At 31.5% G+C, this 22384-nt stretch overlaps 1 protein-coding gene across 1 annotated transcript; it reads right to left on the reverse strand.

Annotated features, from left to right (window-relative positions):
• Window positions 1–3880: 3880 nt before the first annotated feature.
• On the reverse strand, window positions 3881–21848 carry LOC21387047 (probable LRR receptor-like serine/threonine-protein kinase At1g29720). Its single transcript, XM_024176065.1, is given in 25 exon segments — window positions 3881–4657; window positions 4792–4942; window positions 5046–5277; window positions 5482–5692; window positions 5797–5915; window positions 6060–6191; window positions 6293–6313; window positions 6519–6717; window positions 7443–7843; window positions 9024–9096; window positions 9573–9630; window positions 9741–9803; window positions 10781–10852; window positions 11047–11112; window positions 13491–13583; window positions 13696–13764; window positions 13892–13966; window positions 14061–14132; window positions 14225–14296; window positions 14424–14495; window positions 14595–14666; window positions 15160–15231; window positions 16755–16826; window positions 19264–19414; window positions 21657–21848. Coding segments are annotated over 25 exon segments (3258 nt in total). The 5' UTR covers window positions 21814–21848; the 3' UTR covers window positions 3881–4174.
• Window positions 21849–22384: the final 536 nt, after the last annotated feature.

Genomic DNA, 22384 nt, shown 5'->3' on the forward strand with positions numbered 1-22384 from the left:
TGGTGGTGATATTTCCATTGATGCCCAATTCAACATCGAAGAAGGGCAATTTCTTAATGTTTTTCAAACGCAAGAATCGTAAACTATGGAAAGAGTTGCTGATGAAACTGCAAATCCGACCCCTGGTGGACGTACTAAAGGTCGGGAACGTAATGGTGGTGGCACAAGTGGCCGTGGAGGAGAGGCAAGCGGTAGTGCTAGTGCAAGTGTTGCAAGTTCTAAGAAGAAATGCAAGCACACCTCAGCAGTTTAGGAGCACTTTAACACATTCGAGGAGGTCGACAATAACGCTAACATTAAATACGTAGCTCAATGTAAATATTGTGGTGAGAAGTTACAAGGTAACACTATTCACGACACTACACACTTAAGAAGACACTCTGAAAAGTGACTTCAAAAGCTAGGAGGCGGAGCTGATCTCTGCCAAACGTAATTATCGTTTGACCGCCAAACCGGCGGTCTAAGCACGTGAAAATATGATCCGCAAGTTGATCGTATGGAAATGGCATGATTAATAGCCACATTAGATCAAACACTAAGTTTTACTGAACAAAAAAATTGGCAACGTTATATTAAAATTATACAAAATCCTAATGCACAATTTTTTTTTAGAACTACTCTTAGGAAAGATGCATTTAAATTATATAAACAAGAAAATGAAGCATTAATTAACCTTTTACACTCTACTAGCGGTTGCGTTGCGTTAACAGCAGATATTTGGTCCACCATTGTCAACAAGAATTATTTAGCTGCAACCGGACATTATTATAAAGGTTTTGATTTGGATAAGAGAATCTTAAGTTTCAAATGTGTTATAGGATCACATACTGCCGATTTAATATATAACACAATTTTATCTGTTATTGATGAATATAGTTTAAGAGATAGAATAATGGCCATAACATTAGATAATGCAACTGCAAAAACTAAAGCAATAGAACTTTTTGAAAATGATTTAAGTTTTTTGAGTAATAATGATATTTTTCACCAACGTTGTGCATGTCATATAATTAATTTAATAGTAAAGTCCAGTTTAAAATCAATGTCATGTCATATTAAAAGAATTAGAGATAACATTGCTTAGATTCAAAGTAGTAATCAAAAAATACAAGATTGGTTTAGATTTCTACAAGCATGTAATCAAAATCCTAGAGCATTAGCCTTAGATATGCCCATAAGATGGAACTCCACTTACATAATGCTTGAACAATGCATCCCATATAAAGATGCTATAACAAATTATGTTAGTGCAAAATTAGGAACAGGATTTTTAGATGAAACTGATTGGCAAATTGTCGAACTTTTGCATAACTTTTTAGGTAGATTTCACGAAGTTACCTTAAAGCTTAGTAAAACTTATTACCCAACTTCACCATTAGCGTTAGGAGAACTTTTAAGAATGTCTATTTTATTTAGTGAATTTAGGACACACGAGGTTTTAGGAGTTCCTATCGCCTCTATGGAAAAGAAGTTTAAAAAATATTGGTCTAAATTACCCATGTTGTATGGTTTCGGTATTATTTTTTACCCTAGATTAAAATTAGAAGGTTTAGAAAGTGGATTATATAACTTAGGTGAATTTTTAGCTATCGACACTACTGACCAATTTCCTATTATAAAGGAAAAATATATTCTCTATACATCTCTTACGAAAGTAGGTTTAGAAACACACCTCGTGTTGAACAACCGCAACAACGAGACGACAATCCGCATTCATTCTTGAATGTTTTCGGGTTGTCTAAGAAGAAGAAGATGATGACGACGACGACTCAAGGTCAAGAAGAATCTGAGAGTGGATCTTCATCAAGAGGTGGCGGCGGATTCAATGAGTTAATGGCGTACCTGAGTGAGGGCTTAGTTATAGACAGTAGTGACATGTTTGATTTGGTTGAGTGGTGGAGGGCACGAGCATTAACTTGACCGATCCTAACACGACTGGCAATGGATATTTTTTCGATCCCGGTCTCCACTGTTGCAGCCGAACAAGCATTCAGTACAACCGGCCGAATACTTGAAGAACGGAGAAACGCATTGCAGCAGGATATTGTTGAAGCTTTGGTATGCATCAAGGATTGGGATTGTTCTGACCAACGCTTATACGATACAATCTCACCGGCAAACCAAGAATAGATTAACGAATTTAATAGATTACCTTTTAATTTTCAAGACGATCCTTCTGGTTCAAATTAAATTTTATTATTCTAATTTGTAAATATTTATTTACTTTGTAATTTCTAATTTGTATAGTATTTATTGTAATCTTGTATAGACTTTGTAAGTTCGTCAAATTTGTAATTCGTCCCACAATGATTGTACTCTTTTTTCCTTACCAAGTTTTTATCCCAATTGGATTTTTCTTGGTAAAGTTTTTAACGAGGCAATCATGAATTATAAATTTAAAAATCAATGAAGAAGTAATTTTTTTATATAGTTCGTGTGTTCATTTCAAATTTCAAATTGTAATATACACATTGTAATTATACAAATACTTATACAACATAAAAATATAATATAAAAAAAATTTAAAATTCGGGCAGCCGGTCGGGCAGCCCGATGCCCGACCGGGCACGGGCAGGCACCTCCTATCCGAAGCCCGTCTATGGGCAATTTTCGGGTCGGGTCGGGCAGCCCAAATTTTTGGACAGTTCGGATTTGGTACTCGAACAAAAATTATGACTTTTCAGTTATCACGGGCGGCCCGTCTAAAATTTCAACACTAAATGTGAATATGAATCAAATAATAAGTTGAGAGCTTCTCAAAACCAACGCTCATAATTAATTAATGGGCCAGGACCATGCAAATTAGGACATGGTGATATTGACGTACGTCGACTAATTAATAATACGATTGTGAAAATTAATGCAGAAATTAATAATTTGAGAAGTTTACATAAATCTCCAATAGTTTGATTTTGAAAAGTCCGTATATGTGAAGCGGACATGTTGGATAGTGAATTGGCGTTGGATATTTGCTTTGCTTTTCGTACCCTAGCTTGTTTCGTCTTTTGTATCGTTTTCAATCTTGTAAATTTTATAGCTGTTTAAATTTACAATTAGAAAAAGTGTGATTTTTGACACATTAATTGTGTCAGTAAGTATTCAAAGGCGTCAGCAAATTAACTTTCTAACACCGCTATAGCATCGCTAAGTGCGTTGCTAATTTAACGTAGTTTAATACACTTAGTGAGGTGATCAATGTGTCACTGAGTTAGAGAAATTACCTACTCTCTATTGTGGCATCAGTAAATTATAGTAAAAAGTTCTCAGAAACAGTCACATTTAATTTTTTTATTACAGTAAAAAACTCTCATATAAAATCACATCTAAATTCAAATTAAAAACTCAAATCAACAAACTATACGGATCCTAAATGTTCCAATAGTCCTAATATCAATTATCCGTCTCTCATCAATCATTAAAAAAAATAAACGAAAATGTATTCGCATATGTTATTGTAAGTACACAAAATTGCATCAGGAAACCTTTATTATTATTTTTTTTCTTTCTTTCAATTCTCAGTTCCCACCATCAAATTTAGATTTGGAAGACATAAAAAAATTATCAACACATCCGAATTAGGTTCACATTCACTAAAATTTATCCTGTTTCCCCGCATTCCACTTTAAATATTTTAAAAGAAACAAAATCAATATAAAATAGAAAGAGTAATCCTCATAAATATCTCTTAAAAGTATACGAATCCTGATTTTTATCTTTTATTCTTGATTTGTAATCTTTTTAATTAAATAATTAAATTAATAAATAAATATTTATCAAAAATAAAAAATAAATATCTAAATTCATGCACACTAAAAAATAAATTCTCCATTAGATAGGCCCAAAGGCTCACAGCAAAACGTCGAAACAAAAAACTACAAAAGAAAAGTAACAGATCAACGTCTTATAAATGAAAGCTTTAATTATGACAAAACGTTCTACAGTACAGTCGGACAAATAAATGTTTGGTCACCGTATATGGAGCCTAACGAAGAATATTTAGTATCCATTTTCAGAAAAAAAAAAAAAAAAAAAAATGTTTAGTATCCTATCACATGTGTATATCTTCGGTTCGTTTATTGTGCAACACTTAAGTTAATTCTTTAAATAATAAAGAAAGAAAGATGTATTAAGATTAATGCAGCCATTTGCTCTTCTGCGGATCTTAGTATGGAGTTCAAGAACTATGATGTGACATGAAAGTAGAACTGTCACTTATGGTCACGGATTCCGTATTGATCTGGTAGAGATCTTGGCCTGAAATGGTCAAGGATTCAGGATTTATAGGGTAGAGATCATGTGCAGAAGTACTTGTGGAAGGTTCGGTTTGTAATGCGTCCGAATTAGAATTTTTGCCCTGTTTTTCTGCTTCATTGTTCTTCTTCTGAACTTGTTGGTGGTAAGCTTTGAGTGGTTTAAATCTCAAATCATTTCCATACTCATCACCATAAATTCCAGGATCCGAGATCAGTTCCTTAACTACGGTATTTCCTTCGAGCATGCTGACCACTTCCGACATCGTAGGCCTTAGCGCTGGAGAGGCATTTGTGCACAAAAGGGCAATTTTGATTATTCTTTTGGCCTCTTCCTCGTTGAATTCACTTCCCAATTTTTCGTCCATTATCTGCAACAAGTCTCCTTTCTTTTGCAAAACAAAAGCCTGCAAGAGAATAATGAACTAATTATCAAAGACTAGACGCACCAAAATTACAAGCATTATATGCACATCTACATATATATGGACAGCCTTGAAATCATGCAGGAACATTAGAAACAGACATTCTCCTAACTTACATAATCAAGAAGGCAAACACAATTATTTTGAGGTCTGTAGCTTGTATTGCATTTCCCACTAACAATTTCTAATGCGACCACTCCAAAGCTGTATACATCTGCTTTTTCGGTGAGATAACCCCATAGTGCGTACTCTGGAGCCATATATCCTCTAACAAGAGAAGCAAATAGATCAGGATCCGAATAGTAGGGAAGTTACTTATTGGAGGCATTGTGCATTAAGATGTAAGAACTTATGAAGACATCTGACTCACATAGTTCCAGCAACGCGAGTGCTAATATGCGTGTTTTCCTCTTCGTGAAGTTTAGCCAAACCGAAGTCCGATATCTTAGGATTAAGATCCCTATCAAGCAGCACATTTGTGGCCTTGATGTCTCTATGAACAATCTTGAGAACCGACCCTTCATGAAGAAAGCAAATACCTTTGGCTATTCCAACACAAATGTTGAGCCTTGTTGTCCAATCCAGTTTCAGACCACTTGTTCCTGCACCATGATCAGATGACAAGGTGATATTCCGTGATCGGAAGAAGTTTGCCAATGTCAATAAAACACAATCTTGTGGGTGTCTTTTGCACATTGTCTTAAATTGTGTTATACCATGTTAGTGTTACTGTTCGATAGCATTTTAGTACCGGCATTTCATATAATGTACAATACAGAAGGAAGGCTAAATGATAACAAGTTTACCAAAAAGAGCATGGCCGAGGGAATTGTTTTCCATGTACTCGTATACCAGCAGTAATTGGTTTCCTTCGATACAACATCCGTAAAGCTTCACAAGATTAGGATGTTCTAAACCGGATATCATGCCTATCTCAGTCACGAATTCACGATTTCCTTGCTTCGATCTCGAAGACAGTTGCTTCACTGCAATAACTGTACCATCTACTAATTTGCCCTGCATTGGCATTAATACACTTTTTTAATTTACATATTCTTGAAATTGACAGGGAAAGCTCAACATGTAACAGGGAAAACCGATCTATAATTAGTCAATCATACCTTGTAAACAATTCCAAAACCACCTTCTCCAATCTTGTTTTCAGGATCAAAATTGTTAGTGGCAGCTCTTAGTTTCCTCAAAGTGAAGGAACCCTTTATTAGCTCTAGCCCAGTAAGGTCTGACAATGGAATCGGAGCAATAAATAGGATTTTATATATTTTGTTAATGTGAATCAAAAGACTCGAAATGTGACCAGACACATGCAAATTAACTTTGGATATATGCAACTTCACATTCTAAAAGTGAATCTTCGATCACAAACCTGATCTTTCTCTTCTATATTTGTGCAGATAATAATTTCTCCAAGTGATTAGACCGACGAGGAAGAAGATTAAGCATACGACTGAAGTCACAACACCTATCACAATAGATGCTCTACTTTTTGCTTCAGGTACTGCATGCAAATACCCAGAAATTATCACCGTATAATATATTTACATTATGAAACTGAAATGTAAAATGACTAAGATATATATTTCTGTCAGAATTCTTCACCTTCACAATGATCTTTGGAACCTGAAAAGTAGAAAAGCACAAAAATAAATTATGATCAATAGTAAAACGAGAATCAAAATTTCCTATATAGGGTTCAAATGCAACTAATGACAAAGTGCGTTGGACCAAAGATATTGCTCGTTCTATGTTGAAATTTTTCTCGCTATTATATTAGAGTAGAAAGGAAGAACAGACATAACTTTTTTAGTGGATCAAAATGACTTACTGTGACACACAGAAATAGCAGATATAAGAGGACCATAATGTCCCCTTTTAGGAATGCACGTAGTTCCTTTCCCGGCCCAATACAAGCGGATCTCAAGGGTGTGGTCCGTCACATTCACATTACTAAAGGTTTTTACAACAGGTTCACCAGTCCTATTGGCTTTATCATTTATATTGAAATCTTTTATCTCTCTCTTTCCCTGCAAAAAATTGTTTCAGTTCAAGAGTGCTTACATCAAAACGTCTTAAGAATTAGACGCCTATTAGAGAACGATAAAATCGCAAAAAAAAAAAGAAAAAAAAAAAAAAACAAAAAAAAAAAAAAAAAAAAAAAAAAAACCAAAAAGTAAGAACACATAAGATTTTTAATAATTCATCATTAATACGAGAGTTACGTCTACTTTCAACAGTTATAAAAATTAACTATGATGAGGATGTTTACAAATGAAAATCACACACCTTACATTTTTTAACTCTGACGTTTCCCTGACCCCCTCTAATATTTAACCCTAAAATCTGTGCCAGCTTTATATAAGAGAAATTAGGGCATCCGAAATTACTAGCGTGAATTAAGGTCAATCCGCATATTGTCTCTAGGCAAGTATTGTCAAAGCAACAATATTTGAGCTCCACAACTTAACAAAACATACTAGCTAGCAACTTTCCTTTCCTTTTAAATCCACAAGATTGTTAGCGTTCCAGTAGTTTCCTGGATACGATCACTCAGTAGGAAACTTATAGGGCACAATGTTACTTCCCATTAGTGCCTCGTGGTCGGACTACTCGTGAGTTATGTGTGTCCTTTACTTCTATGTATTTATATATATATATATATATATATATAAACATCTATTTCTTTTATATTTACTTTCATTAAGAGTGAGTATTACTACATATATATATATATATATATCCAAATTAATACCTAAATATATACGTCGAATACGCGTCTCGCATGGCTGTTATATTCAGTGTCATCCGTGACTGTGTATATAATCTCTGCAAAATGAAGTGACACTTTGTAAACTCCATTTTGTAGGCAAAATCCGTAGTAGGTGAGAGACTGGGGAGATCTTCTAGCTGTAGAGTACAAGGGTCCAAAATCCCCTTTATACTCAATACTGCTTTTGAAACGATATTGATCGTCTCCTTCCATATCGTTGTCCATGGACTCTCCTGTGTTGCTAAATCCCCAGTATGTTTGAATGAAGTCCATTGCAGCAGTGTCTTTATCATTGACGTTGTCACCTTCATATAAAAGCCTACCACTGCCAGTTTTAATGGTTTCATTGCCCCCGCCACAGTTAATGTGAAGCGATTGACGATCTGTCACATGTCATGCGTGCATATTTTTAATTTGTTATTCCACCAATTAGCCTAAAATCATTTGCCTTTTTTATGCTCAAATGGAGCCATCTATTATTAAAGTAAAAACATAAGAGAGTTGAAAAAATTTTCGAAGTATTTTTTTAGTTGCCATTTATTATTGATTGAGTGCATAGTTTTATTATTATTTCTTTCATTAAACAAGCTATAAATATAAATTTCTATAAATATTACATGGAAAAGTTCAAATTTTAAAATGTTAATTAAAAGGGACATGGTCATGTCATGAAAAAAGTTAATTAATTAATTTCATAAAAAGACTTTAGAGTCGTTAAATTCAATTTTAAATCTTGTAAAATCTTATTATTTCCGTGCAATTTATAGATATATATATATATATATATGTGTGTGTGTGTGTGTGTGTGTGTGTTTGTGTGTATGTTGACAGAAGAATTTTTCATACTGCTTTTTTTTCTAATTAATTTTATGTTTTATTCTAAGTAATATTGTATTCTTATGTTTATCTGATTTTCTTCTTGTTTTTCCATATGTATACCAATGAATATAATAAATCGTCATTTTTTATAGGTTACTTGATACTTGATAATTTTAATCTTCGTTTCTTCACATATAAGTTGCTTATTTGCTGTTATATTCTTACTTTTGTTTATTTGCTTTTGCTTTTGCTGTTATTTTTCTTAATTTTTTTAGGCTCTTTTGTTTTAGTTTTCTAACGTCTTTTTTATTTTTTCCTTTTTAATAAAATGTTTCCTTTTTAAAAATATATAATACATATAAATCAAAGAATGACAACTTATTTGGCACATTAATTAGGAGTTAAAAGGTAAGATGTTTAGACGCATATTACTATTACTATAACTATCACATCTATCTCTATATTTTCTATAAATTGAGCTCACATATTCCCCTTTTTTTTAATTAGTATTTCTTGTCTCATTAGCCATTATGGTTGGTTTCAGATTTTTTTTTTTTTTTTTTTTTTTTTTTTTTCCTTTTTTTTTTTTTTAAAATAAATAAATTCGAATGGAGGATTTACTCTGCTCGACTTTTATTTATAAGGAAATAAAATTGATCATGTTCCCCTTTAGATCGATATAATTGCACGAGAAGCACAAATACTCATGTGTGTGTCTGCGTGTGTAGCAAGAACAATACTTACATTTTGAACAATTGGTCGGTCTATCTGAGCATGGAAGTACTTTTCTGTCGTTTAACATCAAGAATAGCAAACGTGTGAATTAATAACACCGTATACATACACACACGCACAAATATGTGTACGTAGAAGATTCGTATGCTAGTAACAGGACGAGATATAGGACTATCTACAATGTAGATGCATACTAATGTTAATTGTATATATAGTATTAAAAAGTATAATATAGTATGTCATTTTTATTTTTGTTCCAATATAAATGTTAAATTTATTTTCTCATAATCATTTTTGAAAGTTGTAAAAATAACTCTTATTAATTAGAAAATATAAAAGTTGCATTGATTACATGAAAAAGTAAATATTTAAATAAATAGAAATCAAATGTCAAATTATCCATTTGCTATACTTAGTGAGAAATTTGTCACAAAGTATAGTAATAGGAAATTTAACACAATAAATAGCATTGTATCATATAGTGTTTGTTGTACTCAAATATTAAATTTGTAATTGGCACATTAATTATAACATTATATTTGAGAGGCTCTAATAGACCACAAAATAAGGAGAATGATATATATATATTGAGGAACTTTGATATGTGTTTACAGACCTGACGGTACAGTTTTAAGAAAGAAGAAAGGGAAACAAATTCTAAATTAGCTACACGCAAGAAGGATAATATATAGTAATGAACTATCATAAGACTATTCAGTTTCTCACCCATATCTACTCTGCTTATAACAGTTGTCAGTTGACCAGTTAAAATTGTTGTAGGAAAGATCACTGCAGAGAATTATCAATAAAAAGTACAAGTAAAAAGTCTATTGGCATTGACATTCGCTGAAGATGGTTTAAAATCAGTTAAATTTTGACATTAATGATACCATAAATATGGTTAATACTCATGAAAATGAGTATAGAAACTTAAAATATGTAGGAATATAATGAGTCGGAGAAAATTTAGCTATGATGGAAATTATTAATATTCATCTTATATATAAATATACACATATATGTATATATGTATATATGGATATATGTATCAAGGAGATTAAGGAGACCCTTCACTTGATACATAAAACTTTGTAGAACATGTCTAAAAAGTAAGTTAAAGAAGAAACATTTTGTGGAACACAAAAAGGATTCAAATCACTTGTTTAATTTTAGTGTCTAAAAATATTGTCGAATTAATCAGAGTATGCCACATTATTTAAAAATTTTAAGTAAAAATTAATTTTTTTCTTACTTTAATATAAAAATATATTAAATAACATGTCATAATATTATCAGTTATACACCAATTAAGACATTAAAAATTAAACAGATGATTTGAGCCTAAAAAAATAACACTTCCATATTGCCTTCATTCTTCCTTTTGATGTCATACATGTCATTTCAATTATAATATTTTAAATTACGTGACATTTTAGCTGATGTACTGACACAATATTTTAGGGTATGTTTATTTCATATACTCGAACTCAAATCATTTATTCTACTATAGCATTTTCTTCACACACAAAATTTAAATTTCAAACGTCAGAATCAAAAATCATAATTTGAGTATACATTTTAAATGGACCCTTAATTAATATGATATTTTAATTGGCCAACTGGTGTTAGTCCAGTTGATAAGGGTGAGGCAGGTTAAAGAGAGACGCCATACTTAATCTTATAAAAACAGCTATCTCGTAAATATATAATCATAAAAACATGAGTCGAATCCCACCAAAAGCACGTCGTCTAAGTTCGAAACGTACACAAAATATTTGTCACCATAAACGAGGAATAAGTCTGGTATACTTCCACTTAGCTTGTTGCCACCCAAAAATCTGACAATAACATGGGAAATTAAAGTTTAACATTGTCCTCTTCTATTCAACCCAAAAAAATAAAATATATATATATATATAGTTTCACATTGGCTCTAAATGACCAGAATGTAAGGGAATAAAGAAATATTAAACTCTCCCTCTCTAAGAAATGTAAGAAACTTGGATTAAATTGTTCCAATCGGTATGCTTACGTAAATTTCAGTGGGGTGGTTACATTGTCAGGTAGTTCTCCTTCGAGATTATTGAAACTCAAGTCTCTGGGAAAATTTAACAATCACAAAACATTAACTTTTAATCGTTAAAAATATTATATAGAAAAGAATTTATATCACCTGGAATCTTGTCTAACCAACCAAAGATCAGGTGACCAGAACTAGATGAATATTAATGTAAACATGAAGAAAGAACGCGTAAACTCGTGTGAATAATCTGCTATTAATATTCTCCATTATTAGGAGCTCTCTAATTAATTAAGATCCAATTAATTAGTACCAATTCAACCACTTCAGTGGATCATATTATTGTAATAGCTTGTGGCTGCCTTCCTAAAAATAGATAACCGTTGTATTAGCTGGAAGTTAATCGTTATCTACAGATCCTGACTCTAAGGTCATATATTATACAGACAGTTTTTTTTTTTTTCCTCATCAACATATGGAACTATTTTGTCCATGGATATAATTAATTAGGAAGTTAGATCATTTGCAAATATTCCTCTTGGATTTTTTTTTTCTTTTTTGAAATTGTAGGGGTTATGTTTGGGGAAGGAAGTTCAAGTAGCTAGGTGGTTATTAATTCATGTCCTTATAATGATACATTATCTAGATATATAGTAATACTATATATATTTTTGTGAATAAATTGAAAGGAGACAATTAGTATTATAGTGAAACTAATACATAATAATTTGGCACCCATTAAAATACCAATTCCCTTCCAAAGCTTCCTAGTACTCTGATGTCTGTCTTGCAATATTTTTCAGTGAAAATATATATTTACATATATATATATATATTTACTGATCTTTTGCAATATGATGTGTACCTCTAATTCCATTTTCTTTTCTTTTGTATTAGTCTTTTGTTCTTTTTTTTTTTTTTGCTTCTATATATTTTGTTAGTTTAAATGGATTGTCTCCCTCTTGCAATGTTAAATCAAAATACCAACAAAAAATACATACACACACATTGAAACTTAAAAGTTTTCCACGCCCATAATAGTTAGTAGGTAAATTTTATGAATCTCCCCGGACTATGTTATTTATGCCAACATGTATCCCGAATTTTGAAATGTATCTCTTTTGTTTCTTGATGTATAATATACATCTCCAAATTTAACTTCTAAACTTTAAAATATTTTTTTAGACATGACTGACACAGGCGATATACGCGAAGAGGTATAATTTATCATTTTCCTAAAAAGATTATTTTCATAAATACCCCGTTAAAGTATGTACCTTTTTCAAAGTGTTCCTGATTTTTTAAAACCATTCAAAACACCACATGATATATAGAAAATCATTCAAAATACATTTTCTTTCTACTTCTGTGTGTAATTTAGACGGATGTGATAATGTGGCATTGCCACTAAAGGCTTAAAAAAATTATGAAAAAATACTAATAGAAAACTAATACCCTAGTTAATATCACCCTTTGATCTAATACATCTAATCTCAGCCCCTATTTAAATTTATATTGAAATTAAAATAATAAAAAAAAACCCCTAGATTTGATTAAGCTTATAATTCTATAGCCGCCCCTATCACACATTCCCACCCCTCGCCAGCGCCCCATCCTAAGCCAGCTAGCTCTATCACGGACCGACAAACATGTGAGCGCCGGAGCGTCATTGTGACAATCGAGACAGCCACAACTCCTTGAGCTCTCTGACGTTAGTGTGTCACCAACGACAACGACATCCTATTTTGTAGAGAGATAAGAGGAAGAGGGAGAAGAGGACGAAAGAGAGAAAAATAGAATTTTGTTTTTTCAAATAATTTTTTTTTATTATTAGTCATCTTGATATATTTAATTAGAACTTGATGGCTTTAATTAATTTTTAATACATGACATGTCAACAAAACATCATTTATCATTAACAACATGCCACGTCAATAATTATGTTAGAATAATAGACAGGGTGGATGAAGAATGGCGTCTTAAATGATCTTTTAATTTTTATACTTTGAAGATGTTTTGAACTGTTTTATAAAATCGAGAGCACTCTGAAAAAGAGTCCATATTTTAAGAGTCATTTATAAAAATAATTCTTCTTAAAACTGTCAACTAATTCAATTGAATTCTAGTGTTCTACTTTTTTTTCCTTCTTGTTTTCTTGCTTTTGAATAACTGTTCTTAGGAGAATATATCTAAGAGTTAGCGCCTAACTAATTTTTTGGAGGGAATAGCATGCATTAACTCCTAAATTAAGACAACTCTACCATTCAATCCAAAAACTAACACGTTTCAAAGTTTATGAGGAATAAATTAAAGACGAGTTATAAATGATTAAGGGGTTTTAAAGTTTGAGAGACGTGTTAACACAAGTGAAATAATTTAGAGCAATTTGTAAAATTTATCCCAGTTAATATTATACACAATTTTAAAGCAACGTAACAACTCTAATAAAAACTTACAGCATCTCACGATCATCATCTTTGTCATCATCGGTGTCCTTTTGCCAGATATCAAATGGGATTGGTCCAGATAAATTCAAGTTTCTCAAAATCCTGAAGACAGATTCAATATTTCCTCATTAAATTCTTTGGAGCACATAATTTGAAGTAAATATTAAAAAATAATAATAAACATTTTTTTTTTAAAAATTTGTATGCTACATACAAGTGTTCTATTTTCTTAGTGTTGTTAAATGTAGGAAAAGCATTCACTCCCTCCATATCAGTTATCCTCCTACCAAAAAAATAAACAATAATAATAATAATAATAATAAATAAAACATTAAAGGACAAATCAGTTCTCATCACTCCTTTAATTCACATGGTAATAAAGCTAGTTCAACAAAGTTTAATTTACTCACACATCCTTTAACTTTGGTAAATTGAGAAAGATGTCAGCAGGGATCGGTCCCTTCATTCCGGTTGCAGTCATTTCCCTTCATTTTATTGTAATAATGCAACAAATTAGATATGAAAGTGCTAATTATTAATTTTAGGATTAATCAGGTATATCATTGAGAAATATCTTACAATCTTCCGAGCTCAGTCAATTTTCCAATAAATTCTGGTATACTACCTTCAAAATTATTATCATTTATCCTCCTGCCCATGTAGCCAAGGATAAACAATATCAATGTATCTTAAAACATGCAAGACGATTAAATATGCATTAGATAATTCAATCAGAGCTTTACAGATTCTTCAACTTCTTCAGGTTAACAAGTGTCTTCGGCAACGATCCCACAAATTTATTGGAGGAGAGTATCCTAATAATATATGAAATTCAGTGCACAAAGTTACCAACCGAGTTCTAATAAACTTATTCATGAAGAAACTATAAAGGTACTCTTATATATATATATATATATAGATACACACATATATATGACTTACAAATCTGTTAGGTTGACCAATTTCCCAAGCTCTTCAGGGACAGTACCAGAGAAATTATTGGCTTCTAGGCTTCTGCAAATTGATAATCAGTTTCAAGTGAATGGCAATAAAGATAAAAGCCAAAAACAAAGAAAACTTGAGGTACGATAATTTTATCAATCGAAGCATTACAAGTAAGCGAGATTAGTGAAGTTTCCCCACTCCTTTGGAATTTCTCCCGATAAGAGATTGGCAGTAAGAGAACTGCATACATTTAACAGAAAAAAAAATTGTGAGAGAGAAGGGCAAAGAAAGTTCGAAGGGTTAGCTCCTACTACACTAAATATATATGGATTAATTTTATAAATGCGCCCTGAATTTCAAAAAGGATTTATTTTATCCCATTAATAATGTATTCTAATTCAAGGTACTCCACATATTTAAAACTAATAATGTGATGATGTGATACTATTTATATTTTTAAAAATGTCCCTCAAACTATTAATTTTAAGCCAACTTATCTCTTAAATTATTATACTTGTGTCAACTTTTTCTCAATTTTTTAAAAGATTAGGAAAAAACTTGACAAAAAATTAATAACTCATGGGGTATTTATGAAAGAAGAGATGCTTTGAATCACTTTTCAAATTTCAATGAGCAAAATAACCCTTTTTAAAATTCAGAAGCATGAGACATTTATAAAATTAATCCTATATACACACACATAATTGAACAAGAACCATATAATTTTGCTTACATGTAACTCAAGTTTTTCAATCTAGTCCACTCTGTTGGAAGCGAGCCATAAAGGTTGTTGCGGGTCAGATCACTGCAAAAAATAATAATAATAAATAAATAAATAATAAAAAAGGCGCTTAAATCCTCGTGAAAGGGGGCAATACTACGAGGTCAAAGAATCTTATAGTACACTCCAATTAATTAGTGGCATCCGGTGAGATGGGTGATTGAGAGAAATAGGTATAACTAGAGGGATAATAAAAATAAATAGGTAAGGTTAAAGAATTTTAGTACATTTCAATTAAGGTTTATAATTAGTTAGTAAATAATTTTAATAGGTCATTTACACTAAATTAATATTTCAAAAATGCTCGTAATTAGAAAAGGAAATGAAATTTTAAAATTTATTTTGGCTCTCTCTATCTCTTCGCTCTTTGCACTATAAATCTAAAAATTTATAAATAAACACAATATGTGATCTAATAATTTACCATGTAAATTTAAGATTTACGAAAAAACAGAAATTGTGTTCTGATAGAAAATCCTAGATTTACATTATAAATCCATGATTTACTAAGAAACACAATCTATATTTTGATGGTAAATCATAAATTTACACTGTAAATTTTAAATTTACGGCTGGCGATGAGAGAGAGAAAAGTAAATTCACAAATGACAGATAGAGAGAAAAGAGAGAAAATGTGATCTAAAGAGAAAGAGAAAAAAAAATGATAAAATTGAAAATTTCAAAATTCAAAACATAAAAAACCTATTAATTTTTATACATGGTAAATTGGTTGTTTACTAGCATAAATTTTAAATAGAGTACAATTTCTCCACTGAAATTTCTACCCTATGTAAAGCCCGCTCCACTAATATTCTTACAATTGAACAAAAATAATATAAAATCCATAATAAGCCATCCAAAAAACCAATTAGCTTGGTGTGCATTTAGTTCATTGGTTTAAACACTCATGAATTGCAGTGTACATCAACCAGTGATTCAAATGGGTGTTTGGAAACAAAAGTAGGAATGCTACTCGGACTTTAAAGTGCAATTCCAATTGGAGAATCCCAAATCCACCTTTTACAATTTGAAAATTTCAGACTATTTAGGCATTGTTCATTTCAACGATTTGAGTTTTCAGTTTTATGTTTTTACAGTAAAAAACACTCAGAAAATGTCACATTTAACTTTTTCTGCTACAGTGAAACGCTCTAAAAAAATGTCACATCTCAATTCGAATTGAAAACTCGAATCTCACATACTCTTGTTTTCAACTTGTATTTACGGACATCAATTTTGATTACACTTCATATTTTACAGTTCAAATTAAAAAGATTGATTCAAACTTGCAAACGAAACAGAGCTAAATGGGGCCTTAGCAGAAAAAAAAAAAAAAAAAAAAAAAAAAAAAAAAAAAAAAAAAAACTATAAACTAAGTGGGGAGGACTTTCCAAAAGATCAAGCCGAGACCAATAACCCATTTGTCTCACTAAAAAACTTCAGAAGAAATTTAAAAGGAAGTACAGAACCACTCACGTGGTCTAGCGTAGCAGTACTTTGATGGAAAATAGTTAGAAGAGTAATGCATTCATGAAAAACGGTCTTACAGCTTTCCAAGATGTTTGAGGTTGGCAATTTCGCTTGGAATCCTGCCTTTTAGACTAAAGCCTTTCAGAGATCTGTTGAGCAAGAAGAACATTATACACACACACACACACTTGTATTATATATAGATAGATAGATCATTTCAATGTATATGAGTTCCTAGTAAATTAATCAAATAGTACTCTAAAACTGATCATTATTAGATGGGCTCACCTTTTTTTTCCCCCTTTTCAAATGAGCATATAGTAAGAGGAATCAAAATGGATTCCCAAATTAGCGATTTAATTATGAATTCACATACATATATAAAAGAAGTTCTACCAAATGAACTGGAGGGAAAAAAAGGTTCGAAAATGCTCATAAATCCATCAACAGAATTAAAAACGAAAAACATAAATATATAAAAAGATTTTTGTTCAAAATATATAGTAGAAAAAAAAATGCCTCATTAAAACCCTCAAATAATAAAACTCAATCGAAAAAAATATATCTTATTATGAAAAAAAAAAAAAAAAAGAAATACATGATCTCCAAGAAACAACAAGTGAATGTCTGACTTTGATCTTCACTAATTGGTAAAGAAACTAATTGCAATATATATATATATATATATATATATATTGCCACAGTGCCAAACAGAGATCTAGTAGGAAGTAATATATAATAAATCATCATGCTAACCTTTGTTCTTCATTAATTGTACCGAAAAATATTGCAATGTAAGGTTAATACATATAAATTAATGAGATAAAATCATAGTATCATGTATTATACGAAATATATTTTTAATACTCTGTGTTAAACGATATTTTGACGTTTTAAAAAATATTGTTTTTTATGCTCTAGTACTCATTTTTGAGACATAAAATATCATTTTTACCCTCTTATTAATTAAATATAAATTAATATTTTTTTTTATCTAATTTGAAACATTTAAAAACTTAAGAAAAAGAAAATTATAAAAGGTCCTTTTTTCCCTAAGAACACAGAAGTCGATCTGAGAATGCGCCGCCGACCCACCATCATCGGAACCTAGTGCCTGGATTCCGCCGACCAACCCTTCTAATCGTCCCTCCCCTCACGGCCCATCCTCAGCATACCCTCTGTCCCCCGCAACCCGCCCACATCGTGCCCAACTCATGCTGGCTCTCACCACCGTCGCTGCTGTCACCACCTCATGCTGGCTCCGTCGGTGCCGTCCCAGCCCCTCCCCTCGCCAGCGCATCTGACCCACAAAGAAATGGGTCTCAAGAATCGAACAATCTAAAAAAAAAAAAAAGAAACATGTTTGTCGTGGGGTTACTCGTGGATCTTGGCGGAACTAGTGCATGGTTTGGGCTGGGCAAGACTGGCGGATTGAATCTTAGCGGTGAGGTTGGGCCTGAGTCTGAGTGGAGGCATTGGATGGGATTGAGCAGAACAGCGAGACGGGGCATGGACTGAACAGTAAGGTGTAGATCTGAAGGGAGGGAATGGATCTGGGTTGTGCGGCTGGGTAGATCTGGGTTGTGCGGCTGTCAAACTGGTATCTTGTGGGGGATGAACGAAAGTAAAAACTTATAATGATAAACAAAGAACAGTCATTGTCCCATTTGTCTTGCTGAAGTTTTGAGCTTCAATTTGATCTGCGTTGTTGAAGTTTGTGTTGATTTCAGTTTTTCTTCATCTGGATTGAGGTAGAAGAAGTAAGAATAGGTTATTGCATTTAATTTTTTTTTTATCTACCCATTTTTATAATATTTAAATCTTTTATAATATTTTCAGAATTTTCTTAAAATTTATTAATTTTTTATTAATTAAATAAAGAGTAAAAAGGATATTTTATGTCTTAAAAATCAATTTGGGATACTAAAAAAAATGTTTTTCATAACGTTAGATTACACAAGATACATGTTCTTTTGGCGTTTTTGAGTTAGGTAACTTGAGTGTAAATTTTGAATTGAGTTTGAGTTATGACTTGAGTTGTAGTTGTAGTTATAACTTGAGTTTGTATTTAGTTGTGTATATTTGAGTTATGGTTTGAGATAAGAATATTTTTTAGTTTGTGTTTGAATGAGTCAAAACTTGAAGTTAAATTTATATAGTATTTTAATCAAAACTCAATGCTGATGAAAAATTTTAATACAATATATAGGTGAAGTTTTATTCGTCTTTTCGTTGTGAACGCATAGAAAAAAAATCATCTCAATCAGAATTAAAACGAAAAAGTTATAACATTTTTAAGAATAGAAAAAATATTGTTCATTAATTTGAGTTCGAGTTTCTGAACTCGAGTTGAATGGGAAACTTTAATCGAGTTTTAGTCTCAAACTCGAGTTCAAACTTAAAAGAATACGAACTTAAATAAAATTGTAACTCAAATTGCTTTTTTTGAGTTTTTGACTCAAAAAAGAGGCTGCCGAACAGTCCCTTAATATTTTAAAAAACACAGGATATAAAAGCATGTTTACTTAGAATAAAGATACTAAAATTATTTTATCCCTAAATTAATTAAGAGAAGGTTAGACGTACAACACCGTGATATGGCAGTAAGTGTCGAGGCAGGTACACTCAATGGTGCTGTTCGTCTCGGGTCTCTTGAAGTCACAAGTATTGTTGCTTTCAAACTTCAAGTCAGATCCGGCGGCCTCCATTGTAGCGGCAACTTGCTGGAGAGTTTTCACTGCAAATTAATTAATTTTTAATGAGACGTGTTAATTAGATAGATATTGTTTTTAATGCAACGAATACTCAAACATCTTTAGGGTCCGTTTAGTTCTCTGATTCGAGTTTTTAATTCAAATTGAGATGTGATTTTATGTTAGAGCTTTTTACTGTAGCAAAAAAGTTAGATGTGATTATTTGTGAGAGCTTTTTACTGTAGCAAAACTCAAATTCTAAACTCGAATCAGCGAAATGAACGGAGCCTTAGTTCTCCGGCACTACGCTTTTGTTATTTAACCTTACGCAGTCATTAAAAAAGTGCAACACTACTAAGAAATTTAGTTAGCTTAACTTATTGTTAAGTACCTTTAATTTAGTCATTTGACCGTAATGTGAATGTTAGAAATGTGTAACAATAGTCGGATAACTAAATTTCTTTGTGTCGTATTAGACGTAAGTGTGTTATGTCAGATAAATATCATGTTATATATGTTTCGTATTTCTACATGATATGTTGTTATATTTTAAAAAAAAAAATGTAATTGGATAGAATATATCTAGCATCTTATTAACTTTATGTATGGCAATACGTGTACCAATTTTCGTTCTTCATCACTCTCAAGACAAAACGAAATCACGGAAAGTTTTGTGGCTGTTAATAAATAAAAGGGTCATAAACGTGAGGGTCATAGTCTTACTCCCGATCGACAATGGAATAATTGGAAGACGACAAAATTGAAAATTCTTTGAAGACTGCCTTTGCCATTTTTTTTTCTAGCTCTCCTATCTATTTGCATGATGGACATGATGGACACAGAGTATATGGACAATGTGGAGTTGTCATTTTGATGTTTATCTATTATTAGGGATTTGGGAGTGAATGGCTAGTTTTTTAGGGGTTTATTTTCAAAAAAAAAGGGGGTCGAAGTTTTATAAAATAGTATTTGTTTTGATTAATTTTAGTTTATCACTCGTTAGTTTGTTGGTTTATCACTGACAAAATTTAGTTCATCATTAGTTAATTTGATGATTTACAACTGACTAATCAATATCTGTTATAAATAATTTTATGAGACATTAATGAGTATGTTCCTAAATGTTATAGTTAATCTAATGATGCTTGCTTTGAGTTTTATAATATATTATGAGATTTTTTTAATTTTTCTTTCTTAATGAGTAAATGAGTAGGGTATGAGAATAGTTTTCTCAGTGGAGATTCTCTGACCCCGATCTTAGACAAATTTAGAAGCGGGTATAGGGAACAAAATAGGAGTAGGGTAATGGGGTGGCGGGAGCATAGCCGCCCCCGTCCCGCCCATTCTCACCCCTAGGGTTGACCAAGCCTCTCCATGGTGTGGTGTGGAGATTTGGCCCGGCCCGTGACATTAGATAGACTGTTTAAATGAAAGGATTTCATGATTGCAAATTACTTGAACTTTTTTAACTAAACTAGGTAGGCAATCTCTGGAAATTTTATATGCAAAAACAGGCAATTGGCTAAGAGCATCACCTTAATTTACATTGTCATTGTTAGTTTACCAATCCATCTCAGAAGCTTAAGCTATTAGGAGGTTGGCCAACAATAGTTTTATTCTTTAACACTCCCCCTCACGTGTGCACTAAATAATGAGCAATCATATGGGTAAATTAATTGAAAAGCCCCACGTAAATATTTAAGCCCGATATATATTAAAAACCCAACATGTGTGTCAATTTAAAAGAGAATAAAGAGTATAATTACAGAAATTTAAACTCAGAATCTCTCGCTCTGAGACCATGTTAGTTTACTAATACATCCTAAAAATTTAAGTTGTTAAGAAATAAGCCAACAATAATTTTAAAATTTAACAACCATACGTAAAGAAAACTAATTTAGAACCACCACAAAGTTTAAGGAGTTAAAATGCCGAGCTAAGAGAGAGATGAACAAAACAAAAGATAAATGGAGGATAAAAAACAAGAATAAAAAATAACAATAAATATAAATGATGGCAATAAGTTTTATCGATGGAAAACTAGTTGGTATAGGAATTATATATGTATGTATACATACATATATACATATATATATATATATGTATATATATATATGGTCGCTTGCGCTAATAGCTGGATCCTTATTTCACTTTTTTCTCAAAATGAAACATATATATATATATATATATATATTATATGTTCCTGAAATATAAAATTATTAAAAGCTGATATATAATTGATCTGTGTGAAAAAAAAAAAGAAAAAAAGAACTGGTTCATACTTACGTTCGTCAGGATCCAGTGGAGGATTATCAGAAGTACATGTAAGGAGTCCAAAGCAACTCCACAAAACGAAACAGAGAAGATACGGCCACTTGGTAAAGATCAACATATTTGGAACTTGTTTTTCGTGGATTATAAGCTGATTGAACAAGCCACGCATGAAGAGAATTTCAGTCTATTTATGCTCTAAGTAGCTAGCGCTGCTTCCTTGTGTGTGTGTGTAATCCATCTTTATATATATAAGTGTGAATAATATTGCACGGTTTGACCAAAAAGGGATTTCAATACTTTGGTCTAAACTCCCCCTTACCTTTTTTTTTTAGTCCTTTGTTTTATTTTTTTTTCTTTTTATATTTTGTCTTAAAAAATTATCTATTCTTCATGTTTTGATCAAAACCGTAACCCCCCGCCCCCTCTTTTTTTAGTCCTATATTTTTTTTTTACTTTTTGCCCAAAAAATTATTTATTTCTCTATTTTAGTCCTCTTTTTTCTTTTTTTTTTAATTTTTACCTTGAAACTTTTTTTTTTGTTTTTGTTCATTTTATTCTAAAACTTATTTATTTATTCATTTTGGTCTTGTTTTTGTTTCTTCCCTTTTTGATCGAAACCATACACGCCCTCACCATTTTTTTAGTCCTGTAATTTTTTTTTTTTTTGCTTTTTCCCTAAAATTTTTTTTTTCTGTATTATTTATTTCTTTATTACGGCATGTATTTCTCTACGCCTTGTT

This window comes from Morus notabilis, unplaced genomic scaffold (genome assembly GCF_000414095.1).
Source record: "Morus notabilis unplaced genomic scaffold, ASM41409v2 Scaffold1688, whole genome shotgun sequence".
NCBI classification, from domain to species: domain Eukaryota; kingdom Viridiplantae; phylum Streptophyta; class Magnoliopsida; order Rosales; family Moraceae; genus Morus; species Morus notabilis.